The sequence below is a fragment of the Panthera pardus genome, unplaced genomic scaffold, assembly GCF_024362965.1.
Source record: "Panthera pardus isolate Hobbes unplaced genomic scaffold, ASM2436296v1 HiC_scaffold_3, whole genome shotgun sequence".
NCBI classification, from domain to species: Eukaryota; Metazoa; Chordata; class Mammalia; order Carnivora; family Felidae; genus Panthera; species Panthera pardus.
The window spans coordinates 49,900,268-49,922,075 of NW_026526876.1; the positions used below are offsets into that span (position 1 = coordinate 49,900,268).

Below are 21,808 nucleotides of genomic sequence, written 5' to 3' on the forward strand. Positions count from 1 at the left end.
TACAGGGCTGGCAGCCAACCTGGGCCTGAGCCACATGCAGTAGAACTGAAGCTTTTCCTACAAGCAGTAAGCTGTTGAACTCTGAAGTCCTTAGGACAAAAGAGCCAGGCTGACGTACTCCTAAGGAAGGTCAGGAAGAGTGAATTCTCAGTGGCCCTCGGGAAGAGAGAGAACTAAGGAGTACCGGCATTGCATTCTCTCCTCTAAGTCTTAATGTAAATTGTATAGCCAAGAAATGTGGGATAAAGTGAAGCTGGATGCTAAATAAACCTCATATAAAGGAATGAAAGGAGTCTCAGGCTCCCCCCCCAGAGAAAAACACTTCAGCATAGTATCATACTCTTTTGAACACTGTAGTATTTTGTTTATACTTTGTGGCTTTATCATTTTGCCTGAGACATTTTTCTCGACTCCTTGAGGCAGTGTCTCTTTCTGACTCAGTTTTGTTTTCTCAGAAGCAGCTAGCATAGTTCCTTGCACGTAGGAACTCAATAACAATGTCCAGGATTGACTTGTTGAACCTACACTTTCAGTATTTCACGGCATTTCCACTGATTTATTATCTTTGTCACAAAATCCACCTGAGAGTCTATCAAAGTATAAAAACATTAATTTGAATGTATAGTCCAAGTCTCCCCCAAGAAAAGTGCAAAATGTGGTAGATTTCCAGCAAATATGGGCAAAGGGAAACTTTACAACTGAAAAAAAAGAAAAGAAAAACCACACTAGTCTTCTATACTTTGCCAGGGAAGTCTGGCTGTACAGGGCTTTTCCTAGCCAGGTGAAGGGAAAGTTGTTGGCACAAAGCTCTACTCTCTCTCCATACACAGCTGATAACCTATAAAAGGGCTAACTTCCTCAGGTTTTTCCTCCCTCAGAGCCAAAGATGCTCCTGTGCTAAGCTATTTCCGGGTTCATTCTTTCGCATTTGATATGTCCAAATCTCTGACCACTCTACTCCAGCATTGCCAACCCCTCCCTCCTTCTGTTCCCCTCACTCATTATACTGCTACAGAACCCAGACTCCTCCCCCCATGAATGAAGTTACACTCATCAGTGTACTCATCCCCTCCTGGTATGTAGTCTCTGGCCTCAGCATGGCCATGAATCTCTGGCCACTGGAGAGATAGCTTCGCTGCTGTAAGAGGTAGAAGGTGTTACCTTTGGCTCTCCTGAACAATCCACAGTAGCTGTGCACAGGGAGGATTCTCAGTAAATGGTGATACTAGCTGCTGAGATCACTAAGCGATTCCCATAGCACAGAACAGAGCCTGTATAATAATGTTCTAATATGCTGGAGCCACAGGCCCAGGGCTGTTGTTGGATAAGAATGAAATACACCACAAATTACCACAAAGAACAGCCTCTGGTACAGAATTTGTTCATTTTCTTCTGGTGAAGGCTAATTTCAGTATCTACCCTGGTCATTATAGAGTGTTAGAGCATAACATCAACAAAAAGTGCTCAGAAAAGAGGGACAGACACTAGCACAATCACATTTCTCCAGGACCATCAGAACAGTCATCATTCATCCGGGAAAGCTAAATCCACAACAGCAGCCCGTCTAGAGAACACTAGTAGACGGTTCTGAAATTTTGTATGGAATTGTAAAACATCCAGAATTTTCCCACTCAAGCTGCAACTCAGAAGATATATTTCAGAGGAAGTATGATCCCCCAAAAGCCTAGGGTGATGGTTGTCAGGAAATCCATTGGCTCTGCCCAGTATAAACCCTCCTCTGTGCTGTGAGGTTCTGGGGATCAGTTTATGCCCCTCCAGCCCAGAGCCAAGCCAATCACCTTTCATCCCACCGGAGAAGCCTCTCCAGTTGGCAAAGACCATCAGAGGCAGCCCTTCACGGTTGAAGTCCTTGATAGCCTGATAGGTCTTAAACGCAGAATCTGGAAACCAAACCTGGCCAGCCTGCTGGATTATCTATTGGGGAAAGTCAAAGAGGAAGACACAATTACAATGGAGCTTGAGGGGAAGTCTCTCCAAGGTGAACAAAGTTTTACTGGTTTACTTTAAAAACTCAACCAAACCAAATACACAAAAACTGTTGTTCATCAAGAGGATCATCTTTTGGGGTTCCTGGGTGGCTCAGCTGGTTAAGTGTCCGACTCTTGATTTCAGCTTGGGTCATGATCTTACAATTTTCGTGGGTTTGAGCTCCACATCAGGCTCTGTGTTGACAGTGTGGAGCCTGCTTGGTATTCTCTCTCTACCTCTCTCTCTGCCCCTCCCCCAATCACGTGATCGCTCTCTTGCTCTCTCTCAAAATAAATAAATAAAACTCAAAAAAAAAAAAAAAAAAAGGATCATCTTTGAAGTAAAAAAGAAGAGGGGCGCCTGGGTGGCTTAGTCGGTTAAGTGTCCGACTTCAGCTCAGGTCACGATCTTGCGGTCCGTCAATTCGAGCCCCGCATCAGGCTCTGGGCTGATGGTTCAGAGCCTGGAGCCTGCTTCCGATTCTGTGTCTCCCTCTCTCTCTGCCCCTCCCCTGTTCATGCTCTGTCTCTCTCTGTCCCAAAAAAATAAATAAACGTTAAAAAAAAAAAAAAAAATTAAAAAAAAAAAAAAAAAAAAGAAGAAAGGATCCTGGATCTTTGACTTGTCAAATTCTCCTCTTTTTAAGTCCTGAGTACACTACCACTCCTCAGTCGGAAGAAGGAAACTTTACTGCTTCTAATGGATGAATGCAGTCTTGGGAATCCTCATTCTAGGTTTCCAGAAAGCAACTGTACATGGCTCAACTACACCAGTCCTCAAAGCAAGCTAACGGTACATAGTCTACATTCCTCTCGCTTCTGTGTTTAGTACAGCTTTCTCCATACTGGAGTTGATCAGCAAACATTTGACGTGACACTGCTGAGTAACCTCGTCCCTAGTTTCCCCCACCCTCATTTTCTGGATCTTATCAGAATGTAATCTATCCTTTAAAAAAAGTAGATGGGTGGCAGTGTTCACCTCTGGCGTTAGGGCAGACTTCTTACCCATGTGTGTGTTCAGAGAATCTGGGACCAAAGAGCCCTCAGCTGCAATGAATCTAGACTGTTTTCTAGCATCAACAAGACCATTGTAAAGGCCCAAGTAATTTTTCAGGTAGATTGCAGTCCATTTAGAGTCACCTTAAAAGTGAGCACATGATGGTCTGAAATTACTCAAGGATGCTGACTACCATTCCCTCCCAAATTGGTGGTGTGCAATGCCCCCGATATATCCACAAGCTCTGCAGAAGGGAAATCCAGCTCCAAGCACAGTAGCACAGGGTACTTGAGGTCACCTACCTTGGCTTCAGAATCCAGGTTTGCAGGGTCGGCTGGGATACTTAGTTCCACTGTTCGGGTTTCTACAGCAACTACTCCTACAGGTATTCCTCCTAGCCTGATAAAAAATGACCCAAATAAGAATCTGATATATGTAAACAGTACAGCTAGTCATTTATTTTCCAGCCCCACATCACAACATCACGGTGGGGGCACTGGAGACTGCAAATACAGAGAACAGAGGGAAATCTGACGCTTCTAGGGGTGAAATCTGAGATTGGATTTGATAAATACTATACATTTTTATAAATCCAGGGGAGCCTCCCCTCAGAATCACTTCTATTCTCCACATGATAAATTCAAACCAAGGGTTGTACTAGGGGAGCCTCAGGAGTTACACTCAACAGTCTAGATGTGTGTGTGCGCATATATGCACACATGCACACACCTATCTCTGTGGATGCCAAATGAAATTTCTCAGATCACTCTAGAGCACTGCTTTGGTGAAGACAGAGAGAAAAGGTCTGAAAGGTAGGAGGCACCCGAGAATTTAAGCTGGCATTGCTGGAATAGAGCTGCCATTTCTATGGAGTACTAATACTGTGGTTCTGGATAAGATTATTTGAGAGTATAGTCGGTCTTACACTGGGTATATGAATGGGAAATGTGTAGGTGTTTATGGAGATGATGAAAGATGAAAAGCAGTGCCAAGGGTGCAGAGGTGGTTAAATAAGCCCTTAGCTTTCTATTTCATTGGAAGAGAGCAGGGGAACAGGGATAGCTTGCAGTAGTAATCTTGGTGAAATAGGTGATCTATATTAAAAGTATACATTTAATCTCCAACATATGTTAATTTTAAAAAACTCTCCAGGAAAAGGCTCTGCATCTATGCTCCATGATACCCTCCTAACTTGTTCCTCAGAAAGATTTCCTGATAAAAATCAGGAAGAAAGAGAAGAGGGGGATGGTGGTTGCTGTAAGGTACGGCGTGAGTGCTTACTCTGGAAAATGTGATTCAGGCTGCACTTTCTCAGCTGCATTCCTTGGGGCTAGGGCTGGGATGGGTTATAGTCTCTCATTCCCCACAGCATCTCCATAACAAACTTTTCCATGAAGGATAGTCTTACACTGGCTACTGGAAATGGATTCTTGTCATCACAAGAGGCCTGACAGGGGCCTGAGTGGGGACCACCCACCCCCTCGTCACTTGCCTGCATTGAATCAGAATCAAAAGCCCTCTAGACAACCAGACAACGAGCAGGAGGTACACAGGAGGGTTTAGAAATATTTCTGTTCACAATGATTAACAATCCAACTGGAAACTTGTAATTGCAAAAGCCACCCTAAATCGGTAACTTATAACTTATATATTAGGGCCCATGTGACCTAATAAAGAACATCTTTATCCGAGTATTACAGTTATTTATTGAACTTGAAAACAGCTCAGAACAACTTCTGTTTTCTATTATACTTCATATAAATTTTATCAGGCTAGCACATGAAGATGCTACATCTTGTTTTATAGTGTGTCCCTGGACAAGGTGCCATGGAATAATAAAAGACAATTTACAGCCAATAGCACACATATTCCAAACATACATACCAAAGATGAGTTTTGGCAGCACTTACAGTAACAATCCCAGAAGAATACATTTATATTTATTTCTTGAAATACCATTGCTTTTGAAAGAAGCTAGCTCCATTTGTGTTTTATATACTTGTGAGCATGTGTATGTGTTTGGAGTAAGAAGCCCAGAACTCATCAGATGGAAAGAAAGGAAGAAGTCAGAGTGGGTGTTGCAATAAACAATGGCAGAGCTAACTAAAGCCAAGCTTGACTGATCTTGCTCACAGAACAATCCTTATTCTTCCAATCATAAGTGTAAAGCATTTTCCTGTTTCCCATGGGAGGATCTTAAAGACCTAAACAAAGGTTTCACTTTCTGAGGCTTAAAATCTGTCATGATTTTTACAGACAAAAAACTGAAGCAGAATAGGTAACAGACAAATTTTCAAAAAAGTTGGTCTGTGATATAAGGACCCTCCATAACAAACCAATAGACTCTGGTAGGAGGGTTCTATCTCCAGTGTACCCCCACCCCCCCATGGAATTTTACCAGGCACAAAGAATAGTTCTCACTGGGACCCGGAGGCCCGTGGTGAGGTAGAAGACCTGAGACGTGAGAGAAAATGGGAGCTAGCCCCTGTGAGTTTCAGTCTAGGCTAACTCCAGGCCTGACTCTTATTCAGAGTCACAGTGGAAGACCCTGTCTGTTGGATCTGCCATCTGATGGCTCCTTGTCATTGGCAGCATAAGACGTGCTGACCTGCTGTACTGAGAGAACCATGAAGCCTAGAATTATTTTCAAGGCTAGAATCTAAATCTCAACCCAATGTGGCATGTTTGAGAGTCTTGAGCAGGTGCCACTTTTCACCAAGATAAGGAAAACTGATTGCCCCTGAGAGGAAGGTGAGTTCCAGATGTGGGTCCCTGGGGCAGCATGTCTCCGCAGTGCAGAACGAGATTAGGATCAGCCTTGGCAGGTGCTCATTATAGCGAGCGCTACAGATGATTTCGTGCAGAGCTTGCTGTTGAGTGAAGCACTTCTTAGAGGGGGTATTAAAATTTAATAGAAACTTCAATTTCCCATTTGAAAAATATAGGTAGTCCAGCAATCTATCCCAGTTTATTTTACTAATTCCTATTTCAGGCAAACTTCTTTATTTTATTTATTTTATTTTTTTGCAATTCAAATCTGATGATAAACCAATATAGTACGTTTGTTACTTAAATAATCTCACTGCCAGGAAGGGACTTCTTCTAGGTTACATAGATCTTTTGGGTTACATGGAAAGGTAGATGAGTCTGATTCATTTGTCACCTGCCTCTGAAAGAAAATGGTCTTTGGGGAAGGGGAAGGTCATTGGTGGGCTATGGCTATTGTATTTGGGCTTTACAGCCCTCAGAGAGCTTTTCTTTCAGCATTATAAAAAGGAAGTGTCAAAACCAGACTTCAGATTAAACGCATCATTGGAGTGACACAGTAAATGACTACTGGGAACCAGCACTTCAGTTATGCTGCCTTGGTTGGGCATGACTATAATCCAATATTCTTCGAAAGTTTAGACAAAGAGAGCATTATTGGTAAAACAAAACAAAACAAACCTATATAGCTATGGCCCTTTCCTCTCTTGGTTTTAGTTGGGAGGAAGAAGAGCTTCCAAAACAAAAGGGCTCTTACCTGGCTCTGCCAACCACCACAGTCTGTGCCCAGGGTTGCATGATTTCAGAGAAAGATCCATAGTCAAAGAATCCACTCAACCACTGACCTTTCTGGGCTACAGAAGGGAAAGAAAGAGAACAAAGGGAGAATAAAGATCATCAATCCACTGAAAATGCACTGGAACTGGCAAATTTAAGGTTGGATTTGGGGGATTATTTTGGGGAGTTTGTTGCTGTTTTTAACCATATTATAATAGATGCACGCATTAGGCAGTTGAATGTTCATCTGCCTTCAGACATCATCTCCTATTTCATTTGCTAGTCTGCATAAAAAGAATCATTTATCAGCAAAAGCATCATTTATTGTTAAACGATGGGGTTCAGCTAGCAGAGAGTTTGCATGCTTTTAAATAAATAACTTGGCTTTTTTCAAAACACCACAAACATTTGTCAAAAGGCAGCCAAGTCATTAAAGTGTTTTCAAAATGTCTATTTCTATTTTAAAACTTAGCTTACAATTTTGTTTGATTCCACTGACTTTTTTGTAATGGAAAGCTGAAGACAGCCAATGATAAGTATTAATGATCAGATGAGGACCCAAATGTGGGGAAAGGAAAAGGGGAATGGCTTCTTTGCTAGAAAAGCAGCAAGATACATCCCCTTTACTTACAGCTGACAAACTATAATCTTTCTCTAAGGAAGGGCCATGCCCACATACTCTTGACACGTAGCAAAAATGTAATGGTTAAGATGCATACACTTAATGTCATTAACCACCCTTGCACACAGAATTTCCTTACTGGCAAGACACGTAACTTTTGACATCTCAGGTTAAGAAAAAAACTTTTGTTCCACAGGTATCCGTGTTTGACCAAGGCCCCATAAAATCTTCTGCAAATAACGGTTTCCTAGCTTGCCCCTCAGCTCTCGGTTTCTCAGTGATCCTTCTAATTTGAACATGGCCCTCCGCCCCCTAAAAACCCAAGTCCAAAACCAATTAAAAGTGGAGATCCGAGCAAGCTAACCTCTGCTGACTTAAACAGGATGGAGAGTGTTTTATCAAGACTAAATTTGTAATTACTGTGTTCTACATTCCTTGCCTCTATGGCCCCAGTGTAAAATGTGATCATCCATTTCAAAATTATCTCTCTATCGTGAGCCCAAAGCCGATCGTTTAGATTCTGGTCTCGTGTTGGGCGTCAGTTTGAAGAATATCACAGCACTATCTCCTCTAATAAATGACTTTAACTTTTCACCTAGAAGATATCTGCTTTAACTTATCACAGGGAATCATCTGCTTTCTTTAACGCTTCCACTAAATTAAAATCTGAAGTCACTCGATTTGGGAGCGAGTGTTAGCTGCACACAGACAGCAGGATGAATTACTAGGGAGACGATGAAAAAATATTATCCAAAAAACAGAAAACTTAGTTTATCACAAATTTCATTTTATTCTGTGGATCTCATTAATAATGGCCAGGATAATGCCCACCTACATACACACACATCTGTCCACCCCATGAAAGAGGGCTCAAATTTTGATGAAAGTTCTAAATCAAACTTCTAAGTGTATCAGGATACTGAAATTTTAACTTTGTATGCTTGGATCATTTTACGATTCTTACTTCAATAATAATGATTTGGAACTATAAAATTCATCAAAATGGAAAGACTTTCTTTTTTAAAAAATTTCCCACCTTGTATTTTGACTAGGGGAGGGAGGGGTCATTGGTGGGCCATGGCTGGTGTAGGTGGACTTCACTTCACCCCCACCCCGAAACCTTAAAGAGCAGGTTGTGTTCAGTTCAGATGTAGAACTTATAAGTCAACTAAGATGCCCCTCCCCACCCCCTGCCCTGCCACCACCCTCATGATTCCCAGGAGAAGACTCACTGACTCTTGTTCTGAATTCCCCCAGGAAAGTTCTGGATTTTAAGGCTGACAAGATCTTAGGTTCATAGTTCTTATCATAATCATGGTACACATATGAGAGGTAGGGAGATTACTAAGGTGATTTTTTCTGGCTATGTAGGAAAAACGATTTCATTTTATGAAAAGTAAGACAAGGTACTGAAGACAACAGGTAAAAATTGAAATTGAAATTCCTCTGGTGATTTTTCTATACTATCTATAGTTGGACTGCAGATTAAGTTCCAATTCCTAAGTAATAGCTGTGTGACCTTGCACAAATCACTTAACTTCTCTGAGCTTTTAAAGTAGTGATCTTTTTTTTTTTTATCTCTGAGAAGTAGAAAGCCTAAAGAAGATAATGTATATGAAAGTGCTTTGCAGTCCCACCTAGCTCACAGTGGGTACCCACAGAGGTTTAGTAAGTCTTCCTTACACAGACCTCTTCTTTTCTTTCAACAAAATCAAAATGACTCTTAAATTTAATGAATTATCTTCTGCATTCCATTCTTCTTTTAGATAATAAGGCTTTCTTTGAAATAGTTGCCATAAACATGCAAAGAAGAACACTTTCTCAAATAACCTGAAAAAAACAGATTCAAAATGTAGTAGGGGGATTTGGGGCCTCACAAAAGAACCACCTGAGAAGTAAGGTTTGTTAAAGCAGCCTAATGAACTGGCAAGTGAGAATGTACATTCACCTTACACGGAGACACCACTGTTTTTCTGTTTTTTTGTTTTGAAGATAGGTAAAATCAGCCACAAGACAGGGATATATGAGATAAACATGGAGGGAGGGCTTGTTCTCACTCAATATATTTATGAAGTCAAGAGTTCTGGACAATCTCTTCATGAATAATGACCTTACAAAATAATCTTACATGAATAACTACAGCAAGTCCCAACTATTACCAATATCATAAGAAAAAAGGGCACAGGCAGGCTGAATGCTCAGAAATAGTGTGCTGACAAGAGTGTAGTCATGTTCTACACTGAAGGTCAAATATCTTTTCTAAAACTGATCTGATTAATCTTTGTTTACAGAGATTAGATGGTCGAAGATTCTATGCCTTTATTGCTTAGATTTAAAGTCTTTGAACCCATTAAGTAATAAGTGCTTTAATAACAGAATTAACAGAAGAAATGTATTAGTACTGTATTGCTTATGACTCAGAGACTGACTTGTACATCTAATTTCCTTTGTTTCTCATTTGTTCTGGAAGGGTTTTCCACCTTAATCTTTGGAGAGCTGTTTTAAAGATGTGTCTCATTTCCAGACTACTAAAGTAGCTCTGTTTTGTTATGTACTGTTGTGCAGGAATTGGTTAGTGAATAAAAGGAAGACGGATAGTCTGAGGGCCAGGGTACCACAGGACCCTCAAAAAATACATACTTGGGTGAGGACGGCCTGCTAGCATCCATCGAGGATCATAGGGGGCCTTCGTAGGAACAAATTCGATGATTCTATCTATAGGATCCTTGGAGTTCAGGAGAGGTACTAAACTGTGCACATTCTGAAAGGCAGTGGGGAGGAAAGAGCATAGCAATCAGTGAACAATAGGCCTGTAGTACCAGCTCAGCCACAATCATTACAAAGGCAGTAGGGACCACACCTATCTGTCCCAGTCATCACTGAGAGGCACCCCAACTGTATGCCAAGCCCTGACCACATGCACAGGTCTCAAGTATCATGTAGGAGCCTGGCAAAATGTGGTACATTCTGACTCTTGATTTCAGTGTTTCCATGCTTTAGGGGAAGCTTCCCAGGGGGATGGATGGCTATTGCAAAGGAGAAAACCCACAGTGAGGAAGAGGCCTTGGTATGCTGGGATCTGAGCTCAGACAGGCCATGAAGGCTTCTGTGACTGGAAAACATCAGAAAGGGGCCTATACCAATGAAATCCAAAGGCATTTTAAGGTAGAAACCCAAAGACACCTGCAAGGAAAAGAGAAACCAACAACTTCCAGAGGAATATTTCATAAAACAATTTCTCCCCCATAAGGAGGAGACCTCAAACACAGAGGCCCTGTAATCCTTGGTGGAGAGGCCTGGTTCTGTGGGCTTTGTCAATGCTGGGTACAAAGGGCTCACCTTAGGCATGTAAGACAGCCAGTGTAGGACAGTGAAAACCCCTTCAAAGTCATCACAAACGATGCTGTGGGTCACCCCATTGTTGTGCATGATCTGGATGCCCCCAAGCTGGTTATTGGAGGTGTATACTTCCCGCCCAAGGACCTAGAGAAACAAGCAAGAGAAAACACATTCATCTTGACAGAAATAAAGGCAAAGTCTATTTTGCGATTCTCACTAAAATGGGTTCTTTTCTCCACAAGACACAGATTCCAGCTTCTGTGGTTCCTTCGTCTTAAAGAGAGAGCTTGGGGCGCCTGGGTGGCTCAGTCGGTTGAGCCTCCGACTTTGGCTCAGGTCATGATCTCGCAGTTTGTGAGTTCGAGCCCCGTGTCGGGCTCTGTCCTGACAGCTCAGAGCCTGGAGCCTGCTTCAGATTCTGCGTCTCCCCCTCTCTCTGCCCCTCCCCTGCTCATGCTCTGTCTCTGTCAATGTTAAATAAACGTTAAAAAAAAAAAAATATTAAAAAAAAAAAAAAAGAGAGCTTAGAAAAATCAAAAAGTCTTTTGAACAATCACATACATTGTTGCAATTTAAAAACCAGCAACCCTCTCTCTCTCCTAGCTGCCACAGATAGGTGTAGCAGACTCAGCTAGAGCCATGCTGGTGGGTGAGGCTGGGACCCTGAAGTGCAGGCTACCTCACTGTGAGCAGGCCAGAGGAATTGCTACACGTCTACACAAAGAGGTAACATGCCTGCCTTTTGACAATCTTTATGACAAGTCTCAGTTAAACGCTATGAGGTTTAGGTTCCTAATTTTTTTTAAAGGCTTACTTTTCCCCTTACATTTGAATTTTGAAGTTGGTCCCCACACACAGCCCTAAAGCTGGCAAAATCCGGAAGCGACCCATGACCCACACACAAACCCTTGAGTCTAAAGTCCTCTTAGTGTGCTGGGTGGAGGGCAGTGATTTATACCCAAGCCCGCCTCTCCTCTGTCTTTCTCCTCCAATGTTCCAGGGAGTACACAAGGCCTCAATCCCTGGTGTATCCCTGAAGGAGTTTAACCCGTGTGAGGTTGAAAGGTACCTGCAACTGGAAACCACAAAGTTTTCCTCAAAGAAGAAGAAAAGGAAGAAAAAAATATGAGTGGACTTGGAAATTGTAGGGTTTCTTTTTCCCTCGAAGACTGGTTAATAATTTCTTTCAGGGAGGGAGGTTTTCTGACCCAGCAATGGAAGCCGGGCAGCCTGATCACTGACTACTGCAAACTGCCGAGTGGGTAGTAATTGCCAGTCATCTAGGGTAGCCCGGGAGAGCTCTAAACAGTTGTAGAGCGCTTACTGTATTTTACCTTTTCTTTTCCCTCTCCCCTCCTCCTTCAGAAAATAACAACACAAATTTTTCTTCCTTAGTAATAACTTCTACTCATTTTTAGACCCTGGGAAGAATCTAACAAATGAAAGACCAGCAAATTCTACCTGTATATTCCCATTTTGCCCCTTGTTAGGAGCTTTGAGATGGTCCCTTCCATGCTGGGTCAGCCCCTACATCAAGACGTTGCAAAGGATGAGGAAGTTGGTGACCAAAGTAATCCCCTCAGTATGGCCCAGCTGGCCTCAGACCCATTTAACTTCAGCTAGGAAGGACGAAGAGGCTCTCTGAAAGGAATATGGACAGCAAAATTGTTCTCAGATTACCACCTTCCTTGGTAAGGAAGTGCAGAGTACCAGTGTTTGCAGACAGCCCCGGGCTGAACAACATGCCAGCGACTCCTCTGAAGGAGCCCCAGGAATAGGGGAGACCATATCTGACCACTGGGCTCCCCTCCTCCTCCGTCTTTAATCTCAGCCCAGGCACTGTGGCTCCTTTCTCATTCTCCTGCTGTCTCTTTCCATTTGCCCTCTCTCTGACTGATACACTGATCTCTCGGTCACTCGGCTTTCTGCTCCGCTGAGTCCATATTACTAATAACACCTCCGCCACGGCCAGTTTACCTCATGAAGGCAGGAGCACATCATTACAAAATAAACTCATAACTTTGACATTCTAGCAAATACACGCCGTTTGTTATTTTGATGGCTTTAGTCTTTCTAACAGGCAGAGGGCATTACATACCTGTTTCATTTATATCTTTAAATGTGTGCACACATGTACAGTCACACATGCATCAGGAAATAAAACAGAACAAAAAACCAACCCAAAACAAATATCCAAAGCAGTCAGTTGATGGAGGATCCTGGTGGGAGCAAAAATCCTGTCACTCAGGGAGGCCATGCTCTGATGTGGCTCTGGTTTTATGGACGTCATAAACCCGATGGCCCACAACTGGTCCTTCTGGGACAGACCGCCTTTCTGCCAGAAGTCATTCAGTGTGATCAGCAGTATTTTTAATTATTAAAATAAAATTGGAAAGGGGGAAAAGAAATAAAAAGGAGACACTGCACTGACCCTGAGTATCTGATATTCACAATCTATGTCAGGCGCCAAGAACTCCTTGCTGCCTGGAAGACAGCTGGGGCCATTTTATACTCAGAAACATGGTTTTCTTTCATAGGAAACAGTACTAGTACTTGATAATGTCCATCTGCTTAGAGCCTCAAACTCCTCCCAAATTTGTGGTGAACTGATGAAGAAACAATCTTGGAAAAAGGGACCAAAGCAGACCAAGAGTTGCTCAGTGGTTCAAATACACCTTCCTCACACATCTTTGTCCCTCATTTCAAAAGGGAAGAGCATCCAGGACTGGGCTCATCTCAGAGGCTCTGTCACTTGCCCATTCTACTCCATATTCGTATAAATTAATGGGAGACAAACTTGGAAGGAGCAAGAATTTAATCACTTAGCACATCTTCCCTTTACAAGTAATACGCAGCTTCTGATGCTTTGGCATTGTTCTCAAAGGCAGTATTTGTACACTTCTCCTATGAATTCAGAAAGAAACCTAACCAGGGCTTACCATAACCAAGGACACTATTTCTGGACTAAAGAAATGTTTGTCGTGAGAGAAAATTCATTTACTTTGGTAATTAAAGGGAAAAATTATAGGATAGACTAACAGAGCATCCAAATGGCTGTGACTGGCCTTATCTTAAGAGATGGGGGTGGGGAGGGAAGGACACACAGAAAGGAAACCTGCTTCACTAATCACAAACAAATGCTAACAATCATAGCTACTTAACAATCGGTGAAGAGAAAGCAGTCCCCTCCAGTTCATCTTCAATGACCGTATGTTTGGAGCATGCACCAGTAGAATGAGGGCGCACACAATAGCTCCTGATTTATAGGGGTCGTTGCTGACTCAAGTGGTTTTACTGATTTTAGAATACTTCACAACAAAAGCTCCAACCAAAGCAGCAGAATCTGGGGTAGGGCAAAATCCATTCTGCCTAACTCTGAAATGATCATGCTGGAACAGTTATGCAAACCCTGATCAGTATCTAGGGAGGCAAAGAAACGAGTCCACATAGTACCACTGTTTTATTATTCGGTGTTGCCCGAGCAATATTTCACAGAAAAATCTGGGGCAAACAACCCTCACCAACATAGTATCTTCACAAAGTAGGTGAGCTTCATTCATTAGTTTTCCAGCTCTGACATACACATTTCTATACAAATCAAGCTGCTGGCCATTTTCCATTTCCCAAATTACTTTTCTCACATTTTCTACTGCGTGATACAAATTTTTAATTTCTCTTTCCAACAAGCATCAATAACCATATTTAAACACAGGAGGAGCCATTCAAACAGAGGTGGCTCCCGAGGCCCCATTTTGCTGCCCCCCAAGTTTAGGAGGAGAAGAAGTACCATAAAATATTAGTAACAGGCACCACCTCAGGGTCCCCTGCTGAAGAGTGCCCACACCAACAGAACTAAACAAGGGCTGACTCTGAGAGGAAAGAGGATCTTCATCCACTCAATATAAACTTAAGCCTCATCCCACACTTCATTCACTGAAGCTGGCAGACCTGAGAATTAAGGGCACTGCATAAAAGCCAGTGATTAGCAGAGACACAATTGTTAAAGGCTCCACCAAAGATGCTACACAGCCTTTAGAAATTTTGAGATACATAAGAAGTACAAATGAATGCAGTCATACATACATGCTAAGGCCTCTGCTGCTGTTGCTGCTTATCTAGAGACACCGCAGACAGCTCAGGTTTACCATAGCTGACAGGCAATGAAAACAGTCTAATATACAGCCTGCTCTCTCCCTTAAATCCCTTTTTGGAGATCAAGATAAACACGTTCTTCCTTTCCCCAGTGCTCTAGACGTTTGACTGAAGTGGCAGAGCATTGTGAGGTTTTGTGCAAATGAAATCACTATGTAATACTGAATGAGTATAGTATTTACTTGTCAGGATATTTGTCAGCACAGGCATTGAGATTTCCAAGTTTCATAGATGCAACTCAGCTCAATTTTTAGAAACCTGCCCTTGTCCTGATATATACATTATGATGGGGGCCTTTAGACATATAGGCAAATATTTGCAATCATGTGCTGAAGATGTGAATAAGAATGATGCATATCAATGGAATAAAAAATGAAATTTGCTGTTTTCTGAACCCCTTTAGCCAATCTTTCCTCCTTTAAACAATTCTTGGTCCAGGGCAATCTTCTATTTAAAGAAGAAGGAAGTACATAATTCCTCTTGCATCTAAGAATTTAGGCTACACAAACTGAGTCCTTGCTGCAATCCTCCTTCTCATTAGGGTATTTCCATTCTCAAGAGGATCTGAGGAGTTCTGTACATTTCCCAAGCAATCATCACTGGACTTTATGCATGATTCTAGATATCAAAGTCACTCTGTGATCTGTCAGGTTATTGATAAAGGTTTGGCTAAGGCAGAGAGATAAATATGAATGAAAATAAGAGGGAGCAGGAAACAAGTGGTAAAACAGAGACAAAAGAAAGGTGGAAGAATGAGAGAGAGGAAAAGGGAGGGGGAGAAAAGAGGAAGGGAAAGAAAAAAAATGCAATAGCTCATCTACTCATGCTGCTAACACCCTCCTCTCTGACCTGAGAGGACTACATTTTTAAAAGCTGACAAGTAATTCAATCTCCAATTAACAATTTTAAGTGGTGCAGTACATATTACTGTGCAAATGTTTCTCTAGGACCATATCCAAGGGTGAATGGAATTAAATCTCTAGGGAGACAGAACTGGTGCCTTTGCGACCAAGAATATCTGGGGGTTCCCAAAATATAGCCTCTTAATACACAGACTCAGGGTTACAACTTCTCCCCTCTTCACTGGCGCTTGTCACTGGCAAACTGGAGTGCTGGTTGGCAGCTGGTAGACCAGAGTTGGGGTAGAGAAGGGGCACAGTGACCTACTGCCAGCACAGGATGGGAAAGCCTCTGACCTGAGCCACAGCTAGATTAAAGACCATCCACTGCAAGACTAAAAACCGCTCTACAAACAGCAATATTATGAAGTGATCAGGTCTGTGGATGGGTAAATTGGAGTAAAGGGACTGTGCAACGAGAGGAGGGAGAAGGTATTTGGCCAAAAAGAGGCTGAGATACAGGCCACCCAAAACACTGGAAGACCTCTGCTTATGCAGGGGAGAGGAAAACAGAGGAATGAGTTAAATGGCAGAAGGATGACAAGGATTTGAAGGTGGACTGTGTGAAGAACAGAAACGCATTTTCAGTGTAATGGGGGTAAGAAGAGCCACACAACAGTTTACTTGTCAAAAGTATGAGAAAAGTATGACCAAAACACAGGCTTCCAGAGTGAAAACTGACTGCCAAAAAAAGAAATCACTTATCTTAGGAATCCATCAACTGCTCATTTAGCTACAGCCTGGAGGATACTGACAATAAATTACTTCCAAATACAGAAATTTTTGAGAAGTCTAGTTTATTGAAGTATAATTTATATATAGAAAAATCATCCACTTTCAGGAACAGAATTCTATGAATTTTGACAAATACATACGTAACCACCATCAAAATCACCCCAAAATTTCCCTCAAGGGGGTGGGATCAAGATGGTGGAGTAGGAAGATCCTGAGTTCACCTCCTTCCACGGACAAACCAGAACTACAACTACATATAGAACAACTATCTCTGAAAATGAAGTGAAGACTGGCAGAAAAGATTTTACACGACTAAGAATATACAGAAAAAGCCACACCAAGATGGGTAGGCAGGGCAAGATGTGGTCTAGTCAGGACCTACACCCCTGGTGTGGTGACCCACAACTGGGAGGGATATCTCCACTGTAAAGGCCTTTCCTGAGGAATGAGGGGTCCAAGTCCCACATGGGCTCCCCAGCTCAAGGGACCTACACCAGGAAGCAGAGCCTCCATAACATGTGGCTTTGGAAACCAGTAGGGCTTATGTACCAGAGAGCAGCAGGAAACTGAGACTTCTAAGAGAGTCACTAATTTTAGGGCATGTGCTAGAGGGGCAGATACCTGTTGGAACATTCTCCACGGAAGGAAGCATTGGCAGGCATCATTTTCTTCACCCCTCTTCTACCTAGTTGGCCTGGTGGTGGTGAGAGACAGTTCTGACACTCTCCATCTCCTGTGCTAGCACTACTCACCACACCCCAGCATTGCCCTGCGGACTCCCCAGCCCCCATCCACCTACCCTGGCAGAGTCCTTCCCAAGTGGCTCCCCCCACCCCACCGTCACACCCAGGGGGTAGTCTCTGCCAACACCAGAGCCCCTCTCCTCCAGTGGCCCCTGTTCCAAGGGGCCAGCCTCATGCACCAGCAAGTCTGCACTAACTGTGGCCCAGCCTCAACAGGAAGGTGTGTGTAGCCCACATGGGAAACCCTGGGGCAGGGAGGAGGGCGAAGGTACTTGGACTGAGTGACCAGGGTGGTTTTGTGCTACTGGGCCCACAGGACACCCTCTACATAAAGCCACTTCTTCAAGACCGGGAGATAAAACTGATCTACCTATACATAAAAACAAACAGAGAGTTAAGGAAAATGAGGAGACAAAAGAACAAGTTCCAAATGAAAGAGTAAGACAAAATCTCAGAAGAAGAACTAAATGAAATGGAGATAAGCAATCTACCAAATTAAGAGTTCAGAGTAATGATCATAAAGATGCTCATTAAACTCAGGAAAAGAATGGAAGAACATAGTAAAAACTTTAACAGAGAGATAAAAAACAGAAAAAAGAACAAATGAGAAGTAAAGAATACAATAACTTAAATGAAAAATACACAAGAGGATGAATCAGCAACAGATTAGATAATGCAGAAGAATGGATCAGTGATTTGGAAGACAGTAGTGGAAAACATACAACTAGAACAGCAGAAAGAAAAAAAAATAAAGGTAGTTTAGGGACTTCTGGGACAACATCAAGCATACTAACATTCACATTATAGAGGTCCCAGAAGGAGAAGAAAGGGACAGAAAACCTATTTGAAGAAATAATGGCTGAAAACTTCCCTAGCCTGGGGAAGGAAGCAGACATCCAAGTCCAGGAAACACCAAATAAGATGAACCCAAAGAGACTCACATCAAGACATGTTATAATCAAAATGTCAATAAAGAGGGAATCTTATGGGAAGCAAGAGAAAAACAACCAGTTAAGTACAAGGGAACTCCCATAAGACTATGAGGTGATTTTTTAGCATAAACTTTGCAGGGCAGAGGGAGTGGCATGATATATTCAAAATGTGAAAGGAAAGGACTTATAATCAAGAATAGTCCACTCAGCAAGGCTATCACTCAGAATAGGAGGAGAGATAAAGGAGTTTCCCAGACAAGCAAAAGGTAAAGGAGTTCATCACCACCAAACCAGTCTTACAAGAATTTTTAAAGGGACTGTTTTATTTTTATTTTTTTGTTTTTTGTTTTTGTTTTTTAAATAGGCTTCATGCCCAGCATGGAGCTCAATGTGGGACCTGAACTCACAATCCTGAGACCAAAACCTAAGCCGAGATCAAGAGTTGGACACTTAACCAACTGAGCCACCCAGGTGCCAAGGGACTTCTTTAAATGGAAAAGAAAAGGCCATAACTAGAAAGAAGAAAATTATGTAAGAAAAAAAAAATCTAACCGGTAAAGGTAAACATACGGTAAAGGTAGTGGATCAACTACTTACATAGTTAGTATGAAGGTTAAAAGACAAAAGTAGTAAAATCGTCTAGATCTACAGTAATTAGTCAAGAGATACAACCAGAAAACAATGAACAAAATGGCAATAAGTACATGTCTCTCAATAATTACTTGAAACGTAAATCTACTAAATACTCTAATCAAAAGACATACGGTGGTTGAATGAATAAAAAAATGACCACCAGGGCACGTGGGTGGCTCAGTCAGTTGAATGTCCAACTCTTGATTTCAGCTTAGGTTGTGATCTCATGGTTGTGGGATAGAGTCCCATGTTGGACTCTGTGCTGGGCATGGAGCCTGTTTGGGATTCTCTCTCTCTCCCTCTCTGTCCCTCCCTCTCTCTCTCTCTCTCTCTCTCTGCCCCCTCCCTGACCCATGTGCTCTTTCTCAAAATAAACATTAAAAAAAACAACAACAACAAGACTACCTATATGCTGCCTATAAGAGACTCACTTCAGATCTAAATACACACATAGATTGAAAGTAAAAAGGACAGAAAAAGGTATTCCCTGCAACTGGAAATAAAAGAAAGCTGGGGTAGTAATACTTATATTAGACAAGTATTATATTAAAACAAAGATTGTAAGAAGAAACAAAGAAGGGCATTACATAATGATAAAGGGATCAATCCAACAAGAGGATATAACAATTTCAAATATCTATACACCCAACACAAGGGCACAAAAATACACAAAACAAATATTAACAGATATATAGGGAGAAATTGACAGTAATACAATAATAGCAGGGAACTGTAATACCCCACTTACATCAATGGATAGATCACCCAAACAGAAAATCAACAAAGAAACAGTGGCTTTGAATGATACATTATACCAGATGGATAGATGGACAGATGGATGGATGGATATATATAAACACGTACAAAATCAGCAGAATACACACTCTTTTGAAATTCGTATGGAACATCCTCCAAGACAGATCACATGTAAGGCCACAAAACAAGTGTCAATAAATTTAAAAAGACTGAAATCACACCAAGCATCTTTTCTGACCACGATGGTACCAACTAGAAATCAATTACAAGAAGAAAACTGGAAAAAACAGAAACATGTGGAGGATAAACATTATGCTACTGAAAACAAATGAAAATGGAAACACAATGTTCAAAAATCTACAGGATAGAGCAAAAGCAGTTCTAAGGAGAGAAGTTCATAATAATGAAGGCCTAACTACAGTAAACAAAAAAATCTCAGATAAACAACCTAATCTTTCACCTACTGAAACTAGAAAGGACAAACAAAGCCTAAGATTGGTGAAAAGAAGGCAAATAATAAAGATCAGAGTGGAAATAAATGAAATAGACTAAAAAGACAACACAAGTGATCAATGAAACTAAGAGCTGGTTCTTAGAAAAGATAAACAAAATTGATAAACTGTTAGCCAGACTCAACAAGAAAAAAAGAGAGAGGGCCCAAATAAAAATGAAAATGAAAGAGAAGTTACAACCAAAACTGACTCTTAGTATTGGTTTGTGAGATCAACCCCCGTGACAGGCTCTACATGGACAGCACAGAGCCTGCTTGGGATTCTCTCTGCCCCTCCCCTGCTGAGGTACACTCTCACTTGTGCTAAGTAAATAAACTTAAAAAAAAAAAAAAAAAATCTGAACAGGCCAAACCCTATTAATTAAATTCAACCAGTAATCAAAACACTCCCAACAAAGTCCAGGACGAGATGGCTTCACAGGTGAAATCTACCAAACATTTAAAGAAGAGTTAAGACACTCAGATCAATGCAACAGAATACAGCACCTAGAAACGGACCCACAAACGTATGGCTAACTAATCTTTGACAAATCAGGAAAGAATATTCAATGGAATAAAGACAGTCTCTTCAGCAAGTGGTGCTGGGAAAACTGGACAGCGACATGCAGAAAAATGAACCTGGACCACTTTCTTACACCATACACAAAAAGAAACTCAAAATGGATGAAAGACCTAAATGTAAGACAGGAAGCCATCAAAATCCTCAAGGCAGGCAAAAACCTCTTTGATCTTGGCCGCAGCAACTTCTTACTCAACATGACTCTGGAGGCAAGGGAAACAAAAGCAAAAATGAACTACTGGGACCTCATCAAAATAAAAAGCTTCTGCACAGCGCAGGAAATAATCAGCAAATCTAAAAGGCAACTGACAGAATGGGAGAAGATATTTGCAAATGACATATCAGATAAAGGGTTAGTATCCAAAATCTATAAAGAACTTATCAAACTCAACACCCAAAAAACAAATAATCTAGTGAAGAAATGGGCAAAAGACATGAACAGGCACTTCTCCAAAGAAGATATCCAGATAGCCAACCGACACATGAAAAAAATGCTCAACCTCACTGATCATCAGGGAAATACAAATCAAAACCACAATGAAATACCACCTCACACCTGTCAGAACTGCAAACGTTCACAACGTAGGCAACAACAGATGTTGGAGAGGATGTGGAGACAGAGGATCTCTTTTATACTGTTGGTGGGAATGTAAACTGGTGCAGTCACTCTGGAAAACAGTATGGAGGTTCCTGAAAAAATTAAAAATAGAACTACCCTACAACCCAGCAATGGCACTACTATGTATTTATCCAAGGGATACAGGTGTACTGTTTCAAAGGGGCACATGCACCCCAATGTTTATAGCAGCACTACCAACAATAGCCAAAGTATGGAAAGAGTCCAAATGTCCATTAACAGATGAATGGATAAAGAAGATGTGGTATATATATATACAATGGAGTATTACTTGGCAATCAAAAATAATGAAATCTTGCCATTTTCAACTACGTGGATGGAACTAGAGGGTATTATGCTAAGCGAAATTAGTCAGTCAGAGAAAGACAAATATCATATGACTTCACTTCTATGACGACCTTAAAATACAAAACAGATGAACATAAGGGAAGCAAAAATAATATAAAAACAGGGAGGGGGACAAAACATAAGACAGTCTTAAAAATGGAGAACAGAGGGTTACTGGAGGGGGTGTGGGGAGGAGGGATGGGCTAAATGGGTAAGGGACATTAAGGAATCTACTCCTGAAATCATTGTTGTACTATATGCTAACTAACTTGGATGTAAATTTAAATAAAATAAAATAAAATAAAATAAAATAAAATAAAATAAAATAAAATAAAATAATTGAAAATGAACTCATTCTATGAGGCCAGCATTACCCTGGTAACAAAACCACAAAGCCCCACAAAAAAATTTACAGACCAATATCCCTGATGAACA

General features: G+C 41.5%; 1 protein-coding gene across 19 annotated transcripts in view; it reads right to left on the minus strand.

Annotated features, from left to right (window-relative positions):
• The window catches only part of ACACA (acetyl-CoA carboxylase alpha), a 277,600-nt gene that overhangs the window by 31,885 nt on the left and 223,907 nt on the right, over positions 1–21,808 (minus strand). For all 19 annotated transcript variants that reach the window (XM_019424026.2, XM_053892519.1, XM_019424025.2 and 16 more), the window contains 5 exons: positions 10,490–10,633; positions 9,791–9,911; positions 6,509–6,605; positions 3,288–3,384; positions 1,800–1,935 (listed from right to left, as the gene is read on the minus strand). In XM_019424026.2, the coding sequence (XP_019279571.1) occupies positions 1,800–1,935; positions 3,288–3,384; positions 6,509–6,605; positions 9,791–9,911; positions 10,490–10,633 (595 nt within the window). The remainder of the gene's footprint in view (positions 1–1,799; positions 1,936–3,287; positions 3,385–6,508; positions 6,606–9,790; positions 9,912–10,489; positions 10,634–21,808) is intronic.